Source organism: Polyodon spathula, chromosome 13, assembly GCF_017654505.1.
Source record: "Polyodon spathula isolate WHYD16114869_AA chromosome 13, ASM1765450v1, whole genome shotgun sequence".
Taxonomy (NCBI): domain Eukaryota; kingdom Metazoa; phylum Chordata; class Actinopteri; order Acipenseriformes; family Polyodontidae; genus Polyodon; species Polyodon spathula.
In genome coordinates this window covers 36,307,637-36,329,334 of record NC_054546.1, presented here as the reverse complement: position 1 = coordinate 36,329,334, position 21,698 = coordinate 36,307,637, and the positions used below count along the sequence as shown (strand labels likewise).

Below are 21,698 nucleotides of genomic sequence, written 5' to 3'. Positions count from 1 at the left end.
TGATGAATGTTTCTGATGGCTGTCCATACCTAATTATGTTAAAATTTAGTCAAGATCACTGTCCATATCTATATTATTAACACACAATGAGCCTGTAATTAATGTCGTAAATACATAAATAATAAATAATTTTGAATTCACTGAGAGAGTTGTAAACTGTTGGGCACTGTATCTTGCTTATGATGAGAAGAAATACAATTACATTTAGCAGAATGCTTTTCTTTAAATAAGGAGAGTGCGATTTCCTTCTGAATCAACAGAGGGTGCCAGATACAGGGGGAAAAAGTTAATGACGATGTATTCCTGCGACTAAAAGAAAGTGACATTGTGGGACATGGTTGTTTTGAAAGTTCTTACTCTGTTTTATCTAGCCAGTGCAGGTAGTAAAATATACAATATCACTGTATTTTCACAATGAATTCAATAAACAGGCTCATTCGCAAGGCTAGAGTAAGTACATCATGTCAATACAGTCAATTTACAGTAAATGTAAATCCTTGTAGATTGCATTTTTTTGTAGTACACTGGTAGGTATACCGTAAAACTTCAAATAATTGCCGGGTCTTAAATAATCGCATATCTCCAAATACGGTCTGCTGGCAAATATTGTAAATAAAAGCAGGGTCTCTGTCATTGCCATTGAAGCTGAGGAGAAGCTTGAATGTAATGAACTGCTACAAGTGACAGCGATGAAAGTGACTCTCAGGATTAATAAATAATAATAATAATAATAATAATAATAATAATAATAATAGAACACATAATTTAAGGTGTGCCTACATGTAATGCATATTTGTTTAATGCAGTTATTATTACAAGTTTTGGTCCATAAGCGTGCAAGTAGGTCAGATACAAACCTCGTAATGTATTTGTTGTATTAACAATGTACAAGTTTGAGATTAAATACTACGTTATTTTTGATAACTGTACTTACTGCTTTTATTGTTCATTTTTAAAAACATTTTAGAAAATTGTATTATTATACTGTAAGCGTAGTCTGCACGCGTGTTCTGATATCTACAGGGCTGACTTTTGGTGGCAACTATTATTATTATTATTATTATTATTATTATTATTATTATTATCATCAGTGGTAGATCGAATTGCATTTTTAAATACAAATTCGTACTTCTGCTTGTTCATTTTCCAACGTTTTGCATACCGTATCCAGACCCTCTTAACTACAAGCCTGGTTCAAAAATCGGTGACCTCGGGTACTGATGGAGAAGTAAGAATCTCTCAGCTATTGAAAGAAAAGTTCCCCCAGGCTGCATCTCTTAAAGTAGTAGATATTTCAGGCAAGTAATATTTCAAACTATCTGTTCTTGTTAATCTTGCTTCTCTTCAGAATACACACTACAGCAATCCAGTGGGGATTAATTTTAAGATACCCATCGTAATTCCTACAGTATACTGTTTTTTTTTTTTTTTTTTTTTTTTTTTAAATAATACATATAATAGAAATAAATAAGTACCCAACAGATAATTGTGTTGGGCATACTTTTTTTTTATTGTTGTATAATAAATATTTTATGAGCTGATGAGGATATTTTCCACCACTTTATTGAATGTTGCATGAATGTAAAAATGACCTACCGTTTCAAGTTAGAGAAAATACAGTTTGCTGTTCATCTTTTGGCTGCATAGTATATAACAAGAAAGTTGGGATAATAATAATAATAATATAATAATAATAATAATAATAATAATAATAATAATAATAATAATAATAATAATAATAATGTTTAATGCACAGCTGTTTGTTTTCTAGGGGGCTGTGGATCCATGTATGAAATCCATGTAGAATCTGAAGAATTTAAGGGAAAAAAAACAGTACAGCAACACCAGCTGGTCAACCAGGTCTTGTGATTCTTTTTTTGTTTTTTGTTTGAAAAGTCAGTTACTGTGGATATTGTGTGTAAAAACAACAAAGCACATGAAATTATAAACCCAGCAAAGCACAGAACTGTCAGGGTTTCTATTTACTGTATATTTTATTTTTTATTTATTTATTTATTTTTCCCTCCAGGCATTGAAAGAGGAAATTAAAGCAATGCATGGACTCAGAATATTTACTGCTGTTCCTAAACAATAGGATGAAATATGGACTTATGAGACTGAGAATGTCCTGGTTGGACAATGGATATGCCAGAGGAGGTCGAAAGCAATTGAAGACAGAATAACAGTTGAAACAGATGCCTCTTAAACCCACTCTCATCCAGGGGGGACTGAGAAAGAATGAAGCATGACAATGACAAAACAATGTTAAATACCAGATCAGGAATATTCTATTCACTTAGATGGCAGTCTCAGTTAATAGATTTGTTTTTGGCAACCCCCCCCCAGCAGGATAATATGTCAATGAAAATGGATATTAAAATACATATTTTATTATACACAATGCACTGCCTGTACAGTTACGTTAATTGTGCACTCAAATATAATCAATTACTTTGTGCTGTGGAGCATGTACTCTGTTACCAAACCTACAATGAAAATGTACTGTACTCAACATTTGTATATTGGAAAATATATCCAGTCTTTTTTTTATACCATACAATTGTTGACTTTATGTACACATTCACCTTCCATATTCAATATATATAAATCTATAATTGTTTTTTTTTTCTTTGTTTTGTTATTTTGGAGAAAGTTATGGAAATGGTGATACAGGAAGGAATGAGGAGTGGTGGTTCCAAAAGCAGTACTAGTATATTTAATGTCACTGTTATTCGTTGCTGTGTAAAATCATCTTTCTGGATCTTAGCTCATCCTAATTTTTCTTTTCCGGTATTGAAAGAAATCCTGGAGAAAATGCTAAAAGTCTTTACTTCAAAGTGCACTTTGCCTTGTTTTTAGGGAAATATCTGCTTTAATGCTAATTCAGTCCACTCCTCCTGATATTACAGTATCTGTGAACAACACCATGTACAGTATTATGAGTGCAAACTGTTAAGTGTCCTATACTCTACTGCATAGGGTTTGGACTGGGTGTCATACAACATTGATTCAGGTATGACATAGGCTGCAAAATACTGATGATATTTGGACAGATAATGGCTGGCGTTTAAACAGTTCATCTGTCATCCTCATCTTATGATTACCCAGTTCCTTTTGAGACTAAAAATATTATGGAACATTGAGTAAATTGAATACGCATCATACACATGGGAGGGGTCATATGCAAAAAACACTCATATTATTATTATTATTATTATTATTATTATTATTATTATTAGTATAGTATTTATTTCGTAACAGACGCCCTTAGCCAGGGAGACTTACAGTTGCATAATAATAGAAATATCCCCTCAACTCAACACGACCAGCATGACAGTAATAGCCACAATGAAGCAGATGTGTCAGCTGCACGAAGAGTACAGCGTGTGGTTTTCACTAACTACTCTGCAGAATAAATTAGTTTTTTTCTGTGTGTAAATATCGGGACTTTCTTCCTATGCATCGGGACGCGGGATATTTGATAGGAAATCGGGACTGTCCCGACCATATAGGGACTGTTGGCATGTGTGCAATAGAGGTTAGTGTAACTGTTTTTGGTGATTAGCCCTTATTCTTTTACTGTACATACAGCACATCTTTCAGAAGCATTTCAACCCACATAGCATAATTCTATAACTTAAATGGAAGAGAAGGTTTGAAAAAAAAAAACTTTAAAAACCATCATTTAGTATCCCCTGCCAAATCTCTTTGCTCTTTCCACATCTTCAATGCAAAGTGACCAACAGACTTGTGTTCACCCTGAAAGGTATATGTTTTTGAGTTATATCCACTAATAATTTAGTTTTTAGCTAAAAACAGTGGGAGGAGGTGTGCTTTCCTAGAGGTAAGTGTGTGCCAGAGGACCACGACGAAATCGACACAGCTCTCTGAGAAGCCAGGGAGGAAATAGGTCTTCCACCAGACAAGGTGGAGGTCATCGGCAGACTTGTTCCAGTTATTAGCAAGGTAAATCTTCAGCAGTGAAAAAGTTTCAAATTTTGGTTAAGAGTTGTCTGACTCAAGAGTGCAGTTGTTATAATGAATTTTAAAATAATCGGAATGTGTTTGTAATACCTGTTAGTCTGATTAATGTAATGTTTGAAACACACACACACAATGTTTATATATAATACACACACACACACACACACACACACACACACATATATATATATATATATATATATATATATATATATATATATACACACACACACACACACACACAATATTAAAAAAGTACCAAATACTATTAAAGTGACTTACTAAAGTGTATAGTGTACCCCTATGATACAAAAAGAAAAGTTTAAAACACCCGTGTCCTCATGAAAGCTTTCAGAAACTTAATTCTCTTAATACTTTTGGTACATTAGAATGTAACAATTAACCTTTCCCCATGCAGAACTGCCCTTGTGGATATAATAAACACAGTAATCTGTCACATGTCCATGTTCAAGCTCTTCAGCAACGTTAGTTTATTATTGAAAAGAGGAGAACAGTTCAGAGATTGTAGATCCCACCAAAGTTTTCGTACACTGTGTTGTATGTGCTCCGTGTCAGGTGAGCTGTTCAGCGAATCAACGTTAACCTCCATCTCGATCTCCTGCCTGTCATTCATCGGCGTGTGCACGCACCCTCACACGCATTAATACCCCGTATCTTTCTAAACAAGGGATTTAGGGGAGCTCTCTAATAAAAGCCTAATCTCAAAACAACAATTGTGTGAGTATATTAATTGTTACAGCTGTGTATAATGGGAGTTGGATACGTGACGGATTACTGTACCCTACTTTGTCTAAGTGACACACCTGACTGAGGTATTCATACATCCACTAGGGGCAGAAGGACAGGTTAATGGTGATGACTGATGCAGAAAATAATGAAAATCATCAGCAACAATATATACTAAACCGGACATGCGCATAACAAACTGCTTTGTATTACATCAAAATATACTAAAAAAAAAAGTTACCAAAATGACAAGAATTACAGAAATTACTAAAGCCGAGCATCTGTCTTGTTGAATAAGAAATGTCCTACATAGATCAAGAATATATTGTCTTATTTCACTCTCGTATTCAGACGCATATACACACACAGCACCAGCACAGACGCGATGTTCCCAAATTAAACAGACATAAACTAAACAAAACAGTGACTCAACATAAGTGACAACAAAAAAGTAGGCTTGCCCTTGAAGTCAGGGATGGCATTAGAGCTTGCTTTCAAACCCGAGTTCCTCAGAAAAAGAGGTTGTCCGCTACAGACATCTCACCGCTATGGTCATCTCCCACAAGTGTGCTTTCCAACTCAGCGCGGGCATTACCTCTTAATCGCTCAGTCGCTTCTGTGCAGCCATCCGCTCCACCAGTGACTCCCAGGGCGAGGCTCAAACACAAAGGGGAACCGCCCGGAATCTTTTCCCGGCAAGTTTTTAAAACAAACAAAAAGCAAGTCAGGACACAAACGTCTTTAAAAAAATCAACCAATCACACGAGGGCAACCACCCAGTCTGGAGAGCAAAGTTTAACCACAACACGCCCACTGCCACGTCGTTTTTAAAAGGAAGGACATACATACACAAAAATAAGGTGCTCAATTCTAAATCATAAAACGCGAAGGTACAAATTATACTAAAGTGTGTGTGTATATATATATATATATATATATATATATATATATATATATATATATATATATGCAAATTAAACGTACATACAAATACAGTAAATGCACTCTGTTACATTAGCCCTGTGTAAAGGTGCTAATAAAAGGTTGAGTCTGTTGCTGGATAAGAGAATTGTGGTCGATGGTCACGTTAGACAGGTGGTGGCTTAATACAGTTCAGTAAAAGCACAAATAGCATTGGGAGAAATTTAAATTGGTGACCAGGTGGTCGCTAAATGAGCATGTTTGATTGTATATTGTATTGAATTGTATCACTGTCATTTTTTTCTGTATAACCCTATCATATACACTATTTAAATCGATTTTGATGAACCAATGCATGGGCATTTGCTTGCTATGAGATTCTATTACAGCATTATGACCAACCTATGTACTTTTCCATTGTTACTGTCACCAGTAATGGAAATTATTTAAAGTCTTGCCAAGGGATATGCTATAATTTTGCGCTATAACATTTTTCATGAAATGACCCTTATTTATATTAACAATGTTTTAATTAATAAATAAGATATTACCATCAATGCTGAAGTGAACCTGGATTATGGATATTGCATGACATCCTAATTTATATAAATAAATTTATTGGACCTGTATTTTTGTAAGGGTTAACACCACAAAGACTTGAAGCTGTAATGCAGATAAGGGCAGCCAGTTCTTCTTGCTCGTTATTTTATACTTACGCTAGCGCACAGCCGACCTGTGTCTATCAATCTCAAATACAGTTGGCGAGGCAGTCTGTCTTCTGCCAGACAGATAATTAATCTGCCTTGATCTTTCCATTGCTCCCCCTGCATGCTTTCCTGTAAAACCCTTTATTCAGACGTAAATAATATGACTATGCTAATGTTTTCTGTTTGCTATGCTGTTGGAATCACACTGGAGAGAGACAAAAAAAAAAAAAAAAAAAAAAAAAAAAAAAAAAGTCTGCAGGAACCACAACTATTACCAAACTATTAACTATAACTATTAACTAACTAGCACGCAGACAGCAAAAACACAATGCTAGTCTGAATTCCAACATTCTCACTAAGGTAATGTGGTTTCTGTGTGAGGAGGAGGTTCAATTCCCATTTTTTCAGTTACAATTCCGTTTTTAAAATCAATTATAGAACAGCAATTACTCTATAGCAAAAGGAGCTACTGTTACTCGGTCTTGACATACCTAATGTGTAAAATGAGATTGTCTGATTTCATCATCCCTTCTCATGCTTCTTTGAACGTAAGTGTCTGCTGACGTCTGTGCATCGTCATTACTCTGAGTCATATCTAGCACAAGCACTTTGGCGTGCGCCTCTATTCTGAGCTTACTGGCCTGAGGTAGTCATGCAAGGCCAGTTTGTGTAGTTAATGACGTTACCACGGAAACCACCTCAGCACTCTGCAAGACCTAGGCGTCTGGCGGTGATGAACAATGCTACTTCCGAGACCTGAGCACTTTATATCAGAATCATAATCAAGACAATATTGCACATACGCATAAACAGATGTTTTTATTGTTACTATTTGTTTTTCACGCATATCATAAACTGAAAGCCTCATACAATCAATATTACCTATATCTTGCACTTTATAGTAGCACAGAGCTACCAAGAAAAATCAAGGTCCCTGTTGCTCTTGTGTAGCATATTTTTTTTCTTGTCAAATGTCCTTAAATGAGTGCAAACCAAGAGTTTAAACATGTTACAAATACATGTTCTTACCTCACATAAACATTAGCCTTATGATTACTGGTCTCCTGTTTCTTCTGTTTAAGATATGTTGTTTGTATTTTACACTCACAAATTTAAAATACAAGTGTAACATACAAGCAAAGGACCAACAAGTGTTGAAGATTTACATAATGAGCCGTCTCTTTAAAAATACCATGTGTTTTCATTACGTTTACGAATAGGTATTTAATTGGGGAAAAGACGACTAGTATTTTGCATAACAGAAGATCACGTGATTCTTAAGGATAATTTAGACCTCCTGCAACAGCTCAACTTGACTCAATCAATCGCCTGTAAACAAATTTGAATGATATGCATCCTGTTATGATGGTGTCATGATAGAGTATGGAGCAAATTGACTCGATCTGCATTTAAAACATTTGATGCAAATGAAACTTTGAAATGCCTAGAACTCGTTTTCTTTTCTCCATTTAGTACTTCATATAAATGCAATTACAAAAGAGCAGGGTCTTACTCGATAATAACTAAGAATTAGAGAGTACAGATGGATGTAATTACTTGTAAAGTTCTCTGTTACATTGTAATAACTTGTAATTATTATAAGGTTAGGACTGAGGCTAGGCTTAGGATAGTACAAAATAATCAATACGAAATGTCTTCTTATAACATGGTAAATAAAAACGGTAATTTGATATATAACTATAAATAACCACTATAAATGCATTATTATTATTATTATTATTATTATTATTATTATTATTATTATTATTATTATTTAATCCAACACATGTATACACATACCTGAACTAGAAACTGCAGCTTTATTGAAGAGAAAAAAGTTAAATACAAATGGTAAAGTGGAGTGAAGTGTCGAAACGATGTAACTGATTGATGCAGATGGGTGTTGCCTGGTTGATGAGCAGGTTGACCTGCATTTATTTTTAACTGCACGTTTCCTTGGAGTTTTACGGTTATCTCTTGGCAAGTGTGAGGGGAGAAAAAAATCCGTGCAGCCATTGCATGCATATGTTCACAGCTGAGCTGAAACAGTCTACACGTTGAACGTGCGGGGGAGCAAATACAGTGGGAGAAATTCACCAGTTCTTCAGCCTCTACTGTCTGCCAAACTTACGGCTATGGCAAAGGAAGGTGTAGAGAAAGCAGAGGAGACGGAGCATATGATAGAAAAGGATGGAGGCAAGGATCAGGAAAGTGTGCTGACGACTGCAGGGGACACCAAGGAGATGCGTGCCGTGGTCCTCGCTGGGTTTGGGGGGCTCAACAAGCTCAGGGTAACCAAGAAGGTGATGCCGGAGCCTCTGGAGGGGGAAGTCAAAATCCGAGTTAAAGCCTGGTAATGTTCACTTTGCTTTTTACAAAAACAAACAAACAAACAAAAAAAAAAAAACACAAAACATAAAAGCTTCAATATTACAGTTAGTATTGGTAGAGCTATCCACAGCTCCACAGGTTAACATGCTGATACATTGTCTGCAGTGACCCTTTCAAGTTTTGCAGGGTATATAGTTGCATTTACCAATAGTGAAGAATGTGATAAAACAGTTGTAACACACACAGGATATCTGTCATGTAGTTTCGCCGTTATATGGTATGGCAATTTATACATGCATTCAACAAATACGAATGCATAACTAAATAGTGAAGTTAGTCATGCTAATAGCAACTATAATACAAATTATTATTATTATTATTATTATTATTATTATTATTATTATTATTATTATTATTAAACATGATAATAACACTCTTTTTGGGGGTCAGTACTGTAACAATACAACTAAAAGAATAATTTGTACACACATTTATATTCTCCACATATACAGTATGGATTAGTATACTTTTACTTTTTTAATGTTGTGATTAAAAGTTCCAAAAATATAGAAACCAGCTTTTAGAAAACCTCGAAAAACAGAACCGGTTTATATAATATATATATATATTACCTATATATATATATATATATATATATATATATATATATATATATATATATATATATATATATATATATATATATATATATATATATATATATATATATATATATATATATATATATATATATATATATAATATATATAAACATACACATAATTAATTATATAATTTGGAGAGCGACTTCGAAATAGAATTACCCTGACCTCGTTTGTTGCATTCTGTTGTAGACGAGGCGTATAACGTGCGTGTGTGTGTGCGTGTGCGTGTGCGTGTGCGTGTGTGTCTGTGTGTGTGTTACTCAATTTGAATTCTGTCGGGAAATAGGCATGTATAGTAAACTAATCTCGTTGACAGTTAGTATACATATGATGTATTGACGCCACAACTCAAATTTATTTCTAATAATACAATTTCGGGATTATTATGAAGAAACAGAACAAAAAAAAAAAAAGGGCTCAAGGTTGGCCTTCCAGCATTTCCACTCTTAAAATATCAGTAAACCATGAAAATCTGTCGCATTCTTTTCCTAACGGAGTGCTGTCTTGTTGGCCCATGTAGGGCACGTTATAGATTTATGAGCCCAGATGCCAGTTTCGTGAGACCAGCTAACAAATGCTTCCTTAAATCTGTACAGCAGTTGTTCAATAGTGTATACTTTATAGTAGAGTTAATGGGAGGAATCACACGTTTGTAACGTTTACAATACATTTGGCATGCTTTCTGTAATATGAAACACAGCTGTATTATACTGTATTTAAATATGAAATATTGTTTTTGTACTGTATCCTTGTATATCCCTGTAACACCTGTAAATCACCCTGGATTAAGGCACCTGCCGAGTAAACTAATAATAATAAAGCTGCATCTCCCTGTTATAAGTCAATTTCAGTCACAATAGGCAAGACAGCATATCTTACAGACGCTAGTAAAGGGCTAATTCTCAGTTCTATCAGTTGACAATAAAGAGATTTATGTTTCACAAGCTAGTTTTAAAGGTGCTGACTCTTGGAGTCCAGCCTTTTTTCAAGCACTGGCTACCTGAAAGAATTAAACGCATTAATCAGTGATGCACAGTTACATATTTTTTCAGAACAATTTAAACACAGATTTATCATGTTAAATATATGCCCTACGTCCGATTGAAAGTGTTATGGCAGAAGTTTCTAGGTTCTTGTCTAATCCTTGTACATATTTGAGTCTCAACATATACGCTGTAGCCTTTGCTCTAGAACACAGGTCTGAAAGAAGAGGGAGGCTGCACTTCCTTTACTGTCCAATAGAGGGAGGTTTTGCAGCATGTCCATCAAAGGAACAGCCCTGTATAAATTCATTATTCAATATGCTGTGACCCTGAGGTCGCCTTTAAATCCAGACCTAAAACTGATCTGTTTGACATTTTTCTCACTTGCTGGTTGCTGAGATTCTGCATGAAAGCACTATATTGTATTCAGTTTGTTTTCCACTTACTTCTGTCGTCTACAGTGTGGTTTCTGATTAATATCATTTAGTATGTTTTGTTTGTATCACATCCACACAGAATTAAGGGAAAGCATTGGGTACTGCATATACTAAGGTCAAATGAAATGTATAAAAGTGTTCTAGTCAGTCCAGTGGATATTTGCAGTATTTAGAGGAATACTTTTCTTGACTGACTTCTGATCAAACTAGATTCAAACATGACATCAAAAAGGCAACAGGATGATTGGCTGATAAATATTACAGTCTCGGGTTTGCTTAATTTAATAATCAATCATGTGAGAGACATTTACTCAAAAGTGTGTGCTAAATATCACAGGGGTTTCCATTTTTTTTTTTTTTTTTTTTTTTTACCCAATTCCAGAATATTTAATCTAACACATGCACTGGAATTAGCCAAGAAAATATGTGGAAACCCCTTTTAGTAACGTAGACAAATGAGTGTGAAACAATGTATTGTCTTCATTATTTAATCAGGGTGAATTAGCTCAAAGTTAATGGCACTGCTAATAGTTATGGCACAAAGTAATAATTATTTTGCTCTGCTGTGTGGCTATTTATCACTTAGGCTGGTTTTGATTACGTTTCCTATGTATTGATTCTGCTTCATTTGTGTATATGCATGAAGGCCATATTATTAATATATCCCTGAAGTACATCAAAACATGTATATTGTAACTGAGTCTACATGGTGCTATATACTTAACAAAAATGTATTTTGTAATGATGAATGTGAGATAAAACTATAAGAAGACAAATCTTTATTTTTCAGTGTCTTCAGACAAGGTTTCTTATTGCGTTACCTGTACTTTTCATTGAATGTAATGGATGAGTGAATGTGTCAACTTGATAATTCAGTCATGTTGTCAAGCATTGCATCTATTACATTGGCAAAAGCTTTAGCTGAATTTTTGTCTGATACTTGCCTTTCAGTTTTAGCCTAGCATTTTATAATGAACATTTAAAAGTCTGATTTGCCACATACAGTCTGCTTAGTTACATTTAAAAGTACACGGTTTACATTCTCCTTGGTGACATGCTGAATACCATGCAGAGCCATTTCTGTGAAGACAAGGTTCTTCTTTCTAATGCAACCCAAGCTGAATCCTGATCTGTCCATAGATAAAACTAATTCATACATTATCAATCTACAAGGGAAACATACAAGCATACACACAATATTAGAATTCCTAGTCCCAACAGCATTTATTGACTGAGAATCAAGTTGCAGATAACTGGCTTCTAACAGCTTTACCACGGCATGCCAACAAGCTCACAAGATGTCAGTCATCTGTTCTTGAAAATCTGTTTCTCTTTCCTGTGAAAATCCTCACATACAGTATAAATTAAAAAGCACTGTGGTTCATAGAGTGTGGCTTTTGTGTCATCAGCTCCATAGACTGTAATAGCGTGGCAATGAGTGGGAGCAAAGTCTTGTCCAGTGTTGAAGGTTGATAATTTGGGCCACTGTAGCAGTCCTGTAGCATGTCCCAGCCCATTGCTTGATCTGCCATGCTTGTGACCTGAGTTATGCTTTATAAGGTGGTAGTTTTCTGCAGCATTGCCATTGTAGGAACGCCTGGGAGAATGTCTTGGTCAATGAAGGCACCGACTATCATGCCACTTATGAAGTTACAGAGATCACTCTGCTTTCCTGTAATTCTTGCTGAATAGCTGAACACAACTCTTACGCAGTGGATCTATTGGACATGACATGATACAAAACATGACCATGTACAATTAAGGTACGTGGCAGACCAAAGGATTTTCAAATTTTCACTCTGTGACAGAGACAGAATGATTCTTGGTGATACAGTGGCTCTCAAAAGTATTCACCCCCCTTGGACCTTTCCACATTTTATTGTGTTACAACATGGAATTAATATGGATTTAATTAGGAGTTTTTGCCACTGATCAACACAAAATAAAATCTACAAATTGTTCTAATTTAATTACTAATACAAAACAGAAAATAATTGATTGCATAAGTATTCACCCCCTTGAGTCAATGTTTGGTAGAGGCACCTTTGGCAGCAATTACAGTCATGAGTCTTATTTGGATAAGTCTGTACCAGCTTTGCACATCAGGACACTACAGTTTTTGCCCATTCTTCTTTGAAAAATTGCTCAAGCTCCATCAAGTTGGATGGGGACCTTTGGTCAACAGCAATTTTCAACTCTTTCCACATACTGCATTCTCAGTGGGATTAACACAATAAAATGTGGAAAAGTCCAAGGGGTATGAATACTTTTGAGAGCCACTGTAAATCTCCTTCCTGACCTCTGAGAGCAGTGTAAAGGGAACAGAGTGCCCTGGACTGAATGGCCTGACAATTCATTCCCAAGGTTAGCTGGAAGTCGGCCATCTAGAAAGGGGGCACAGCTGCGGTACATTAAGTCATCACCCCAGAGAGAAAGTGATGTGGCAACCACGGATTGAAGGAGAAACGCCTGCCGTCATTAACCAAGGGGGCGTGACTGAAGGTACAAATAGGGGACGTGGCTAGGTGATCTGTTCCTTTGTTTACGGTTAAGAAAACGCTAAAGGACGAGCGAAATATTACTGTGAGTGTTTTGTTTGTTTTGTCAAGTCTAATTGTACTGTCGCTAAAGGCCAGCACAAACCCGGACAACACTGCACCACTTTTCATGGATTAAAATTATTTTTCACCACAAGCACTACAGGACTCACTCTGGACTTGTGACCATGTCTGTGTTTTGTGTGTGTGCTTAACTGTGTCTGTTATTATTAATACATCGTTGTGTATTGCCGGCCCTCCATTTCTTTACTGTTGTCATGAGACTTTGGATTATAAATAAACCTCCATTTCACCAGTACTTTGTTGTTTGTCATTGTCTTGAGCACTGCAACACCTCTACACCTGGGCACTGCAAACCACTTTGCCACAAATTTACATTTTCCATGAAACTATACAGAACCCTCTACTATCCCAAAATATAATAATCTGTTTTGGTCATGAGCAGTAGTTTATTTACACAGGAACCCCACTGCACACAAGGTATTATAGCTGGCAACTGCAAAATCATGAATAGAACTGAAACAAAATAAGTATTTTAGGGAACTCACTAATGAACTATACGTATAATTTTACGCATAACCTTTTTTTTTTCAAAGAGTGTGGTGCCTAACATTTTAAATACAAAAAATACTAGACATATTTACTACATTGTATAAACCCCAATGAGCAAATGTCAATAATTATAGCATTCCAGTTTGTGACTACAGTGATTTGACAAGAGCACATCCTGTACATGACCTGTTCTTTGATTTTGAGAGTGAGCCTGATTTTGTTGTTTTCTTGTAGTGGCCTGAACTTTTTAGACTTGATGGTTCGACAAGGAAATATCGATAACCCACCAAGGACTCCTCTTGTTCCTGGATTTGAATGCTCTGGGATTGTTGAAGCTCTAGGAGAAAACACTAAAGGATTTGAGGTGTGTAAAAATCCATGTATGGAAGCCTAAATGTAACAGTCAGGAGGTCTGAATCCCCGTGCAAGTGTTTAATTGCTGACAGTAAAAGGTGTGTGAATTGATTGTTTCCTTTTTTTTTGGTAACTGGTATTGAAATTCTACACTGGGCATGTCACCAGCTGTGTTTAGTTATCAGTAAATCTGTGGTTATTAAAAACATGAACTGCATGTGCAAGAATTGTTAAGTATTAAAATAAATACACACATTAGCAGTTATCTAGAGATACAGTACTATACAATGGAGATTATTCATCTTGAGCCCAGCCATCCTGTGACATAGAAGTCATTCCCTCAAACCTTGCTTTAAATATTTAAACTGAAGTCATTTGCTAATGAGAAGGGTTTATTATAGAAAATTCAACAAATACCTATGTCAAAATGGACCTTTATAATCAATTAAGAATGTAATACCCGGGACCTTGCCATTGTGTAGCTGTACTAATGTTTCAGTACTGAGTATAGTGAGGGGCATCATTGCTGAAGTACTGAGCTGATACTAACAAGACAGTAGTCAGGTATAATTATTTGTGATTTATTCATTTTAATTGGGGGGTGCAAGTTTTTATTTATTCTGTCTGAATATCACACGTCCATAAGAAGGGCATTTAGTCATATCCAGAATTCCTTATTTGTCAGTGCTACCCAATGTTTTAAAATTGTTGTCTTATCAGCACTAATGCTATCACTGATCTCCCTTTAATTTTTAAGATCTTTTGGTTCTGTGCTTGCATTTTTTTTTACATCTATTTGGAATGTGCAAATGTCTCAGAGATAAAATGGTAATCTATAGCTTCAGACTTAAACCCATACATTATAAGGGAGGAACAGTACTAAGCTTAATAAAATTACTAATTAATTCATCTGAAAGCATTGATCTACAGTCCTTCAATTACGGTAGCTTTCCCTGAGATTGTGTTATTATACCAGCTGTTTACAATTCTTGTAAAAGCCTTGAAATAAAGACTGAGCATACCATAGCACATCTTTGTTCATTATCACATTACCAATTGTTGCTATAATTTGCGTAACTGTGCAGTTATACTGAATGCCTGATTATGCAAAAACCATGAGAAATTAAACTGTGGTGACAGCATTCCCAGATAATTTACATACGCCGACAAGGAAACAGAAGAAAACATTTGTTGAAGATCCCTTGTCTTAAAAGTATTTACAAGCTGCAGTGAATCTCTCAATAGATTTTAACAGAAATAAAAGCTTCCTCCCCAATTTGAAATAGCATCAGATGTATTTATCCTAGTGTTAAACAAATACTTTGTACACCCTGAATTTGCACATTTTCTATCTGTTTATTATCCCATGATATACTTCTTGATGATCATGTATTACTGTTTTTAGCGCCAGAATATTTTAATATTGGAAATACCTAAGTAAGCCTGAGCAAGGTGCAGATTCACTACTGAGGGCAGTATATAAATAAAAACTATCGGTATACTCCAATAATGTCTCCCCTCCCTGTAACAGCGAGTTTATTAGATATTTTCCAATGCAATTCTTTAACAAACTGTCTCAATGGGGGAAAACCCTCCAGTGCATACACCTTAATTTTCATACTGGTCTCATTATACAAAAAAATACTCAGATACCACCCAAGGTAAAAAATGACATTGTAAGGATGTAAACATACATACTGTAGCATAATAAACAGACAAAACATACTATTTTGTAAATTCAGAGGGTATAAAATATTCCTTAACACAATTTTGTGTTAATATCCCCTCACCAATTTTGATCAAAGTTCAGTTCATGCCCTGAGTAATAACAATAGTAGAATTGGTTATATTAACTGCAGCTTATCTTTTTAAAATCAATACTGTTTTTGAAAATGAAAGATTCCTTCAGTGAATCCTTGAAATGTAGACATGATGGCATGTATATATATATATATATATATATATATATATATATATATATATATATATATATATATATACACACACACACACACACACACACACACACACACACACACACACACATACAGCATGTACAGTAAACAGTTTTTTTAAAATTCAATTTCATGTCTATTTTCTGTGTGTGGTTTCAGATTGGGGATCGGGTCATGGCCTTTGTGAATTATAATGCCTGGGCGGAAGTTGTGTGCACTCCCCTGGAGTTTGTCTATAAGATCCCGGATGACATGACTTTCCCAGAGGCTGCTGCCTTCTCTATGAACTTCGTTGCTGCCTACATGATGCTGTTCGAAGTTGCCAATCTGCGGGAGGGGATGTCTGTGTTGGTCCACTCAGCCGGAGGAGGGATGGTAACGTGTTTATTAAAGTCTGAATTCAAAGTACGAGTCTTGAAAATAGAAAAGCTACAGTAACATAGTAGCCAAACAGCTTGCCAGCCTGTAGCAACACTTTATTACTGTCCCTTTAATTACACTTTAATTATACTGTAATAACACTGTAGTAACAGTGTGATAACTTTGATACAGACATCAACCATGCAAGATCTCAGCTACAATGAACAGCCTTAGAACACAACTGGAAATCAGACCTAAAGTATATATACTAGCTATATATATATATATATATAATATATATATTATATATATATATATATATATTATATAGATATATATATTATAATATATATATATACCATTGACAGGGCAGAGGCCCTGCATACTGGGAAATGTGAGTCTTGTGGGTGCCTTTAAACAGCCACACAAGGTAAACTGGGCATTGAGCTAGGATGCAAATTAGCTGTCACTAATATAATTAGGGTACCGGTATATAAATCAGGTCCGAATGTTTGGTTTGTCTGTATGAAAGCGAAGAAGAAGCCTGTGTTAATTTCACCTACCTGTGGTCCAGAGTGTTCCTATTTTACACAAAAAGACAGAGTGAAAGATATATATATATATATATATATATATATATATATATATATATATATATATATATATAATGTATTTACTGTGTTTATATTTAAAATAATGTCCACTGGGGTTTAGGTTAAGTAAAGGAAACACCAACGTATCCCCCTATGTCTGCTGGTTTGTTTTCCAGGGTCAAGCTGTCGCTCAGCTCTGCTCCACTGTTCCCAATGTCACAGTCTTTGGAACAGCCTCACCCTTCAAGCATGAAGCCATCAAGGATTCCGTCACTCATCTCTTTGACAGAAACGTTGATTATGTCCAAGAAGTTAAAAAGTAAGAAAGCGTTAATGTTGTCCCAATGTTTTAATACAGTACACCATATGCTTTGCTTTAAGAGTAGCTTTACATGCATTTTCAATCAAATGTAGCAAAGTTTTTATGTTTCCCTTTTTTATGTTTGGAGTCATTCTGAGTGCTTTTCAGTTATTTTGCTCCAATATTGAAGAATGTAATTTATTTTCTCTATCTGGCTTTATCTGACTCAAAGCTCATTTGAGATTTCCTGACTTCATCATTCCATTCAAGTCATGTGACTGGACTAGCTTACTGTGTCTTACAAACTGGGAACTAACAACACAAAGTAACACTGTGCAAAAATGTGTAAGCCTATGCAGCTGTACATACCCTATGTCACATGCTTTTTAAAATTTGTTTACATATGTATATTTCTTAGGTTTAGTTTTCATCTGACAGAATTTGCTTAAAATATAAAATATCCCTTGCAGCGAGGTACAATTGTTGCTTCCCTTACCATATTAAAGCCTGTAAAAATAGAGTGGTATTGCAGATAGAAGCCACCTGGTGCAACATTCATTTCTGCGCTAAAGGCAATTTGCTGTACTCCAGTTTACAGTGCATTCTCACCTCAACCTGCAGATCAGCTGCACCAGGGAATAAGATATATTGCATTTATAATTACTAATAAAATAAAACTGCACATTCCCAATAAAACAACCGCAGTCGCAATGCAGCATAATTACAGCTGCATCATATTTTTTTCTTCCACATGGCAAAGGTTGATGTGGAAAAAGGGAATTTTCCTTAAGAAAGGGATTAATCATTCTTTCATCTCCGTAGCCCTGCATTCCAGACGGGATCATGTCTAAAGTAAAATTAAATTGGCATCAACTCAATCCTGGTAAAGTGGGGCCAACAGTTCAAGACTACTACACAGTTTGGCAGAACTGGCAGACATTGCATAAAGGATTGCTCAGGGTTGCTTTTTCATAGAAAAACGTGGTTCTAAATGGTGGTAAAATGCGGTTGTACACAGTAATTATGAACTCCTATGGTATTAGTCCCTCACATTAATTTGTTATGCAATTGAAATTCATGTCGGGCCTGTATTTTGGAGTATAAAAACAGCTGTTGATTACAAGTCAGTTTCACTCATGATGTAGAAGACAGGGGTTCTGATGTGATACGAGACTGCACAAACTACAGATGTAAAAGTGATGACTCTAGTGCAAATTCTGGAGAATTGCTGTGGCTGTGATGAGCATATCCACCCTCTACAATGAAGGAATTAGTACATTTTTAGGAATGTTCATGATTCCCCCCCTACCCCCAGATCAATTTAACACCTTGCGTCAAATCAGTGCCTACAGTGTTGTGGCAAGTGTTTATATTCCTTTGTATCGCAATAAGTAAACATATAGCCTTATTATTAATATAATATAATATAATATTGCCTTATTAGTGAAGTACCAAAAAAAAAAAAAACCTTCAGCAGTTTCATTATTGCTTGGGAAGTAATATAGTTAATTAAAGCAATTTCAAACACCTTCATGTAAGGCATGCAATCAGCTCATGAAAGCAAAGCTAATTTGTACATTCATTGTAATGAGATTCCAGATCAAAGCAGTTCTGTAAGAGTCCCATTGTGTGGGAGATAATTAACCTGCAACACATGTACAGTACCAGCTGATATATACTAAAAGACGAGGCACATGGGGTCCAGCTGTGACTTAACTGGTAAAAACACATCTGAGTGGTCTGCAGATTCGGAAAGTAAGGGGAGCACAGGTTTGCATCTTGGCTGTGCTTCCTAGCTGTGCATCCTGGCTCTACAAAGTTGTCAACCTTTGCTAGGAATTTCACGGGGAGCATCACTGGCTTTTGTCTTTTATTATATTGTGCAATATTTGAAATGTACTTGTCATAGATAAAGTACTGGCAGGACTGTTACACTACCTTGCAGATGCTTCTATTGCAGTTGCTTGAGAAAAAGCATCACATGACAACGTGATATACTAGACAAACAAAAAAACCTAGCTGTATCTGTGCTTTATTCTGTAAAGTATGAGCATGTTCATTGACATACAGGTATTGGGTAGCTGTTTTAGAGTGATTCTTTTTTAGGAAAGGAGAAGACAATAGAACAGTGATCGTAACCGTGCTTGTATATGTCTTTCAGAATATCCCCAGAAGGAGTAGATATTGTCCTGGATTGTTTATGTGGAGAGAACACAGGCAAAGGTCTTGGTCTTCTTAAACCACTGGGAACTTATATCTTGTATGGTACGTATCAAGCTCCTGAAGCAAACAGACCAACCAAACTATCTCAGAAAATCCAACAAGACTGCGGGAAAAATGGGCGGCATCTTGACAATTAAGAATACAATAAACTGTTACCATACCCTTTTTAATTTGTTAAAGGTAGAGTCAAATTCAATTTCCTCCCTTTATTAGCTGCAGTACCATTTCTACTGGCAACCTTATCATTGTGTAGGTGAATGTTTCATTCAATACGTTTAGCATAGAGTAGCTAACAGGCTATAGAGTACCTTCATGTTAGTTTCCATGATATAAACAGTGGACAGAGGGTCCTTTCTGGGTGATTTGTAATAGGAAACTGGAATGACAACATTTGCAGATTGTTTATCTGCCACCATTGAAATCTGTAATCACTAACTGCATTTGCAGACTTCAAACATCTTGGGATTGCCTTATGCTGAAATTAGGTAATCAAAGAAGCAAATAGTTTACCTGACACCTTGATCAGGTTGGAGCATGTTTTATCTCCCTTTTTCTCCTTTGCTTGTGACCTTGTTCATGACTGCTAATCACCTTGCCACTTAGTTGATTACAAAAATGAATCTACACAATACACTTGTATCTCCCTATTCTAGGTTCATCAAACATGGTTACTGGGGAAACAAAAAGCTTTTTCAGTTTGGCTAAATCTGTGAGTATTACTGAATGCCTTGTCACACACACACACACACACACACACACACACACACACACACACACACACACACACACACACACTCACATATATATATATAAGCAAAGCAATGCGCCTCAGATTGAAATGATGTGCTACAAAATTATAACAGATAATTTTGGATAGATTAAATGTGACATGTACTATAGGAATAACTAGGTTTGTTTAGATTATAGATGCCATTGTATATGCATGTCTGGTTCTTGACACTGTTCAATAAAGTTTACTGACTGTAAAAAAAATAAATAAAATAATGTGAGCCTTAGCACATATGGCAAATTAATGCTTTTGCTTAGTTTACATTAATGAGTGATGTGATTGACAAATGAAGATGTGCTTTGTTTTCATTCTGCTAATTTCTTGCAGTGGTGGCAGGTGGAGAAGGTGAATCCTATAAAACTCTATGATGAGAATAAAGTGATTGCTGGATTTTCACTGCTAAACCTTCTTTTCAAACAAGGCAGAAGCAGCCTGATAAAGATAGTGGTGGACAAACTAATTTCCCTCTACAATGCAAGGAAGATCAAACCACTAGTAGATTCATTATGGGCCCTGGAGGAGGTAAGATGTCTTATCGTTTTTGTAGGCTGGTCCTGAAGAGTACCATATAAGAAAATGCTGGCTTGGTTTGTTAATGTACTGGTAATCGATGTGCTTGTTACTGGCAGGACAATGGGTACTGATAAATACTTTCCTTTATGAAGGAAAGCAGTAATATCAGGTAATTGATTAATTAGAAATGTAAGCATCTGTGGATGTTCCTGTTGACTAAACATTGTTGTATAAATTGGCTGCGCCTCAGGTATATTATATAATGTATGAAAGATGCATTCCTTTGTTGCAAGACAGATGGGAAAGCACATCTCTGTCAGACATTGCTGCAGTGCTGATCGGACAGTATGTGCCCAATGGCAGGATGTTTTCATATGCAAGACTGCACAAATCACTGGTGTTTAATGAGGAACAGTTTAAAAGCGAGAACTCAGTGAGGTTTTCTAGAGAACAGACTTTTCTGCAGATTTCATGAACGTAGCTAATGTTTTTGGCATTGCCTTTACTCAATTGGAAAACGAGTGGGAGTTTTTATTGGCGAGATAAAGGCTGTACTGTGATCTTGTTGCCTCTGCCCCTGCTGGGTTCAGTAAGATGTAAAAGTGTGTGTGTGTGTGTGTGTGTGTGTGTGTGAGCAGGTTTGTTTACTCAAGGACTCTTGCAGTGTGGTTAACAATGGTTATTACATTGCTTTACCTTGCTTCCTGTTAATGCTTGCTTTGTC

General features: G+C 35.8%; 2 protein-coding genes across 3 annotated transcripts in view; both read left to right on the top strand.

Annotated features, from left to right (window-relative positions):
• The first annotated feature begins 312 nt into the window (after positions 1–312).
• bola3 (bolA family member 3) lies at positions 313–2,584 on the top strand. The gene is made up of 4 exons (XM_041269185.1): positions 313–450; positions 1,172–1,298; positions 1,772–1,860; positions 2,030–2,584. The coding sequence occupies exons 1-4, from the start codon at positions 415–417 to the stop codon at positions 2,093–2,095; spliced, it is 318 nt and encodes a 105-aa protein (XP_041125119.1). The 5' UTR covers positions 313–414; the 3' UTR covers positions 2,096–2,584.
• Positions 2,585–8,344: 5,760 nt separating this feature from the next.
• LOC121325151 (synaptic vesicle membrane protein VAT-1 homolog-like) overlaps positions 8,345–21,698 on the top strand; it is a 33,450-nt gene continuing 20,096 nt past the window's right edge. The window contains exons 1-7 of one of the 2 annotated variants that reach the window (XM_041267466.1): positions 8,345–8,712; positions 14,120–14,249; positions 16,354–16,569; positions 17,324–17,466; positions 19,610–19,713; positions 20,325–20,380; positions 20,789–20,806. In XM_041267466.1, coding sequence (XP_041123400.1) covers positions 8,495–8,712; positions 14,120–14,249; positions 16,354–16,569; positions 17,324–17,466; positions 19,610–19,713; positions 20,325–20,380; positions 20,789–20,806 — 885 coding nt within the window. In that variant the 5' untranslated portion in view covers positions 8,345–8,494. Of the gene's footprint in view, positions 8,713–14,119; positions 14,250–16,353; positions 16,570–17,323; positions 17,467–19,609; positions 19,714–20,324; positions 20,381–20,788; positions 20,984–21,698 lie in introns of both variants that reach the window. The other variant, XM_041267465.1, reaches the window with a different exon arrangement.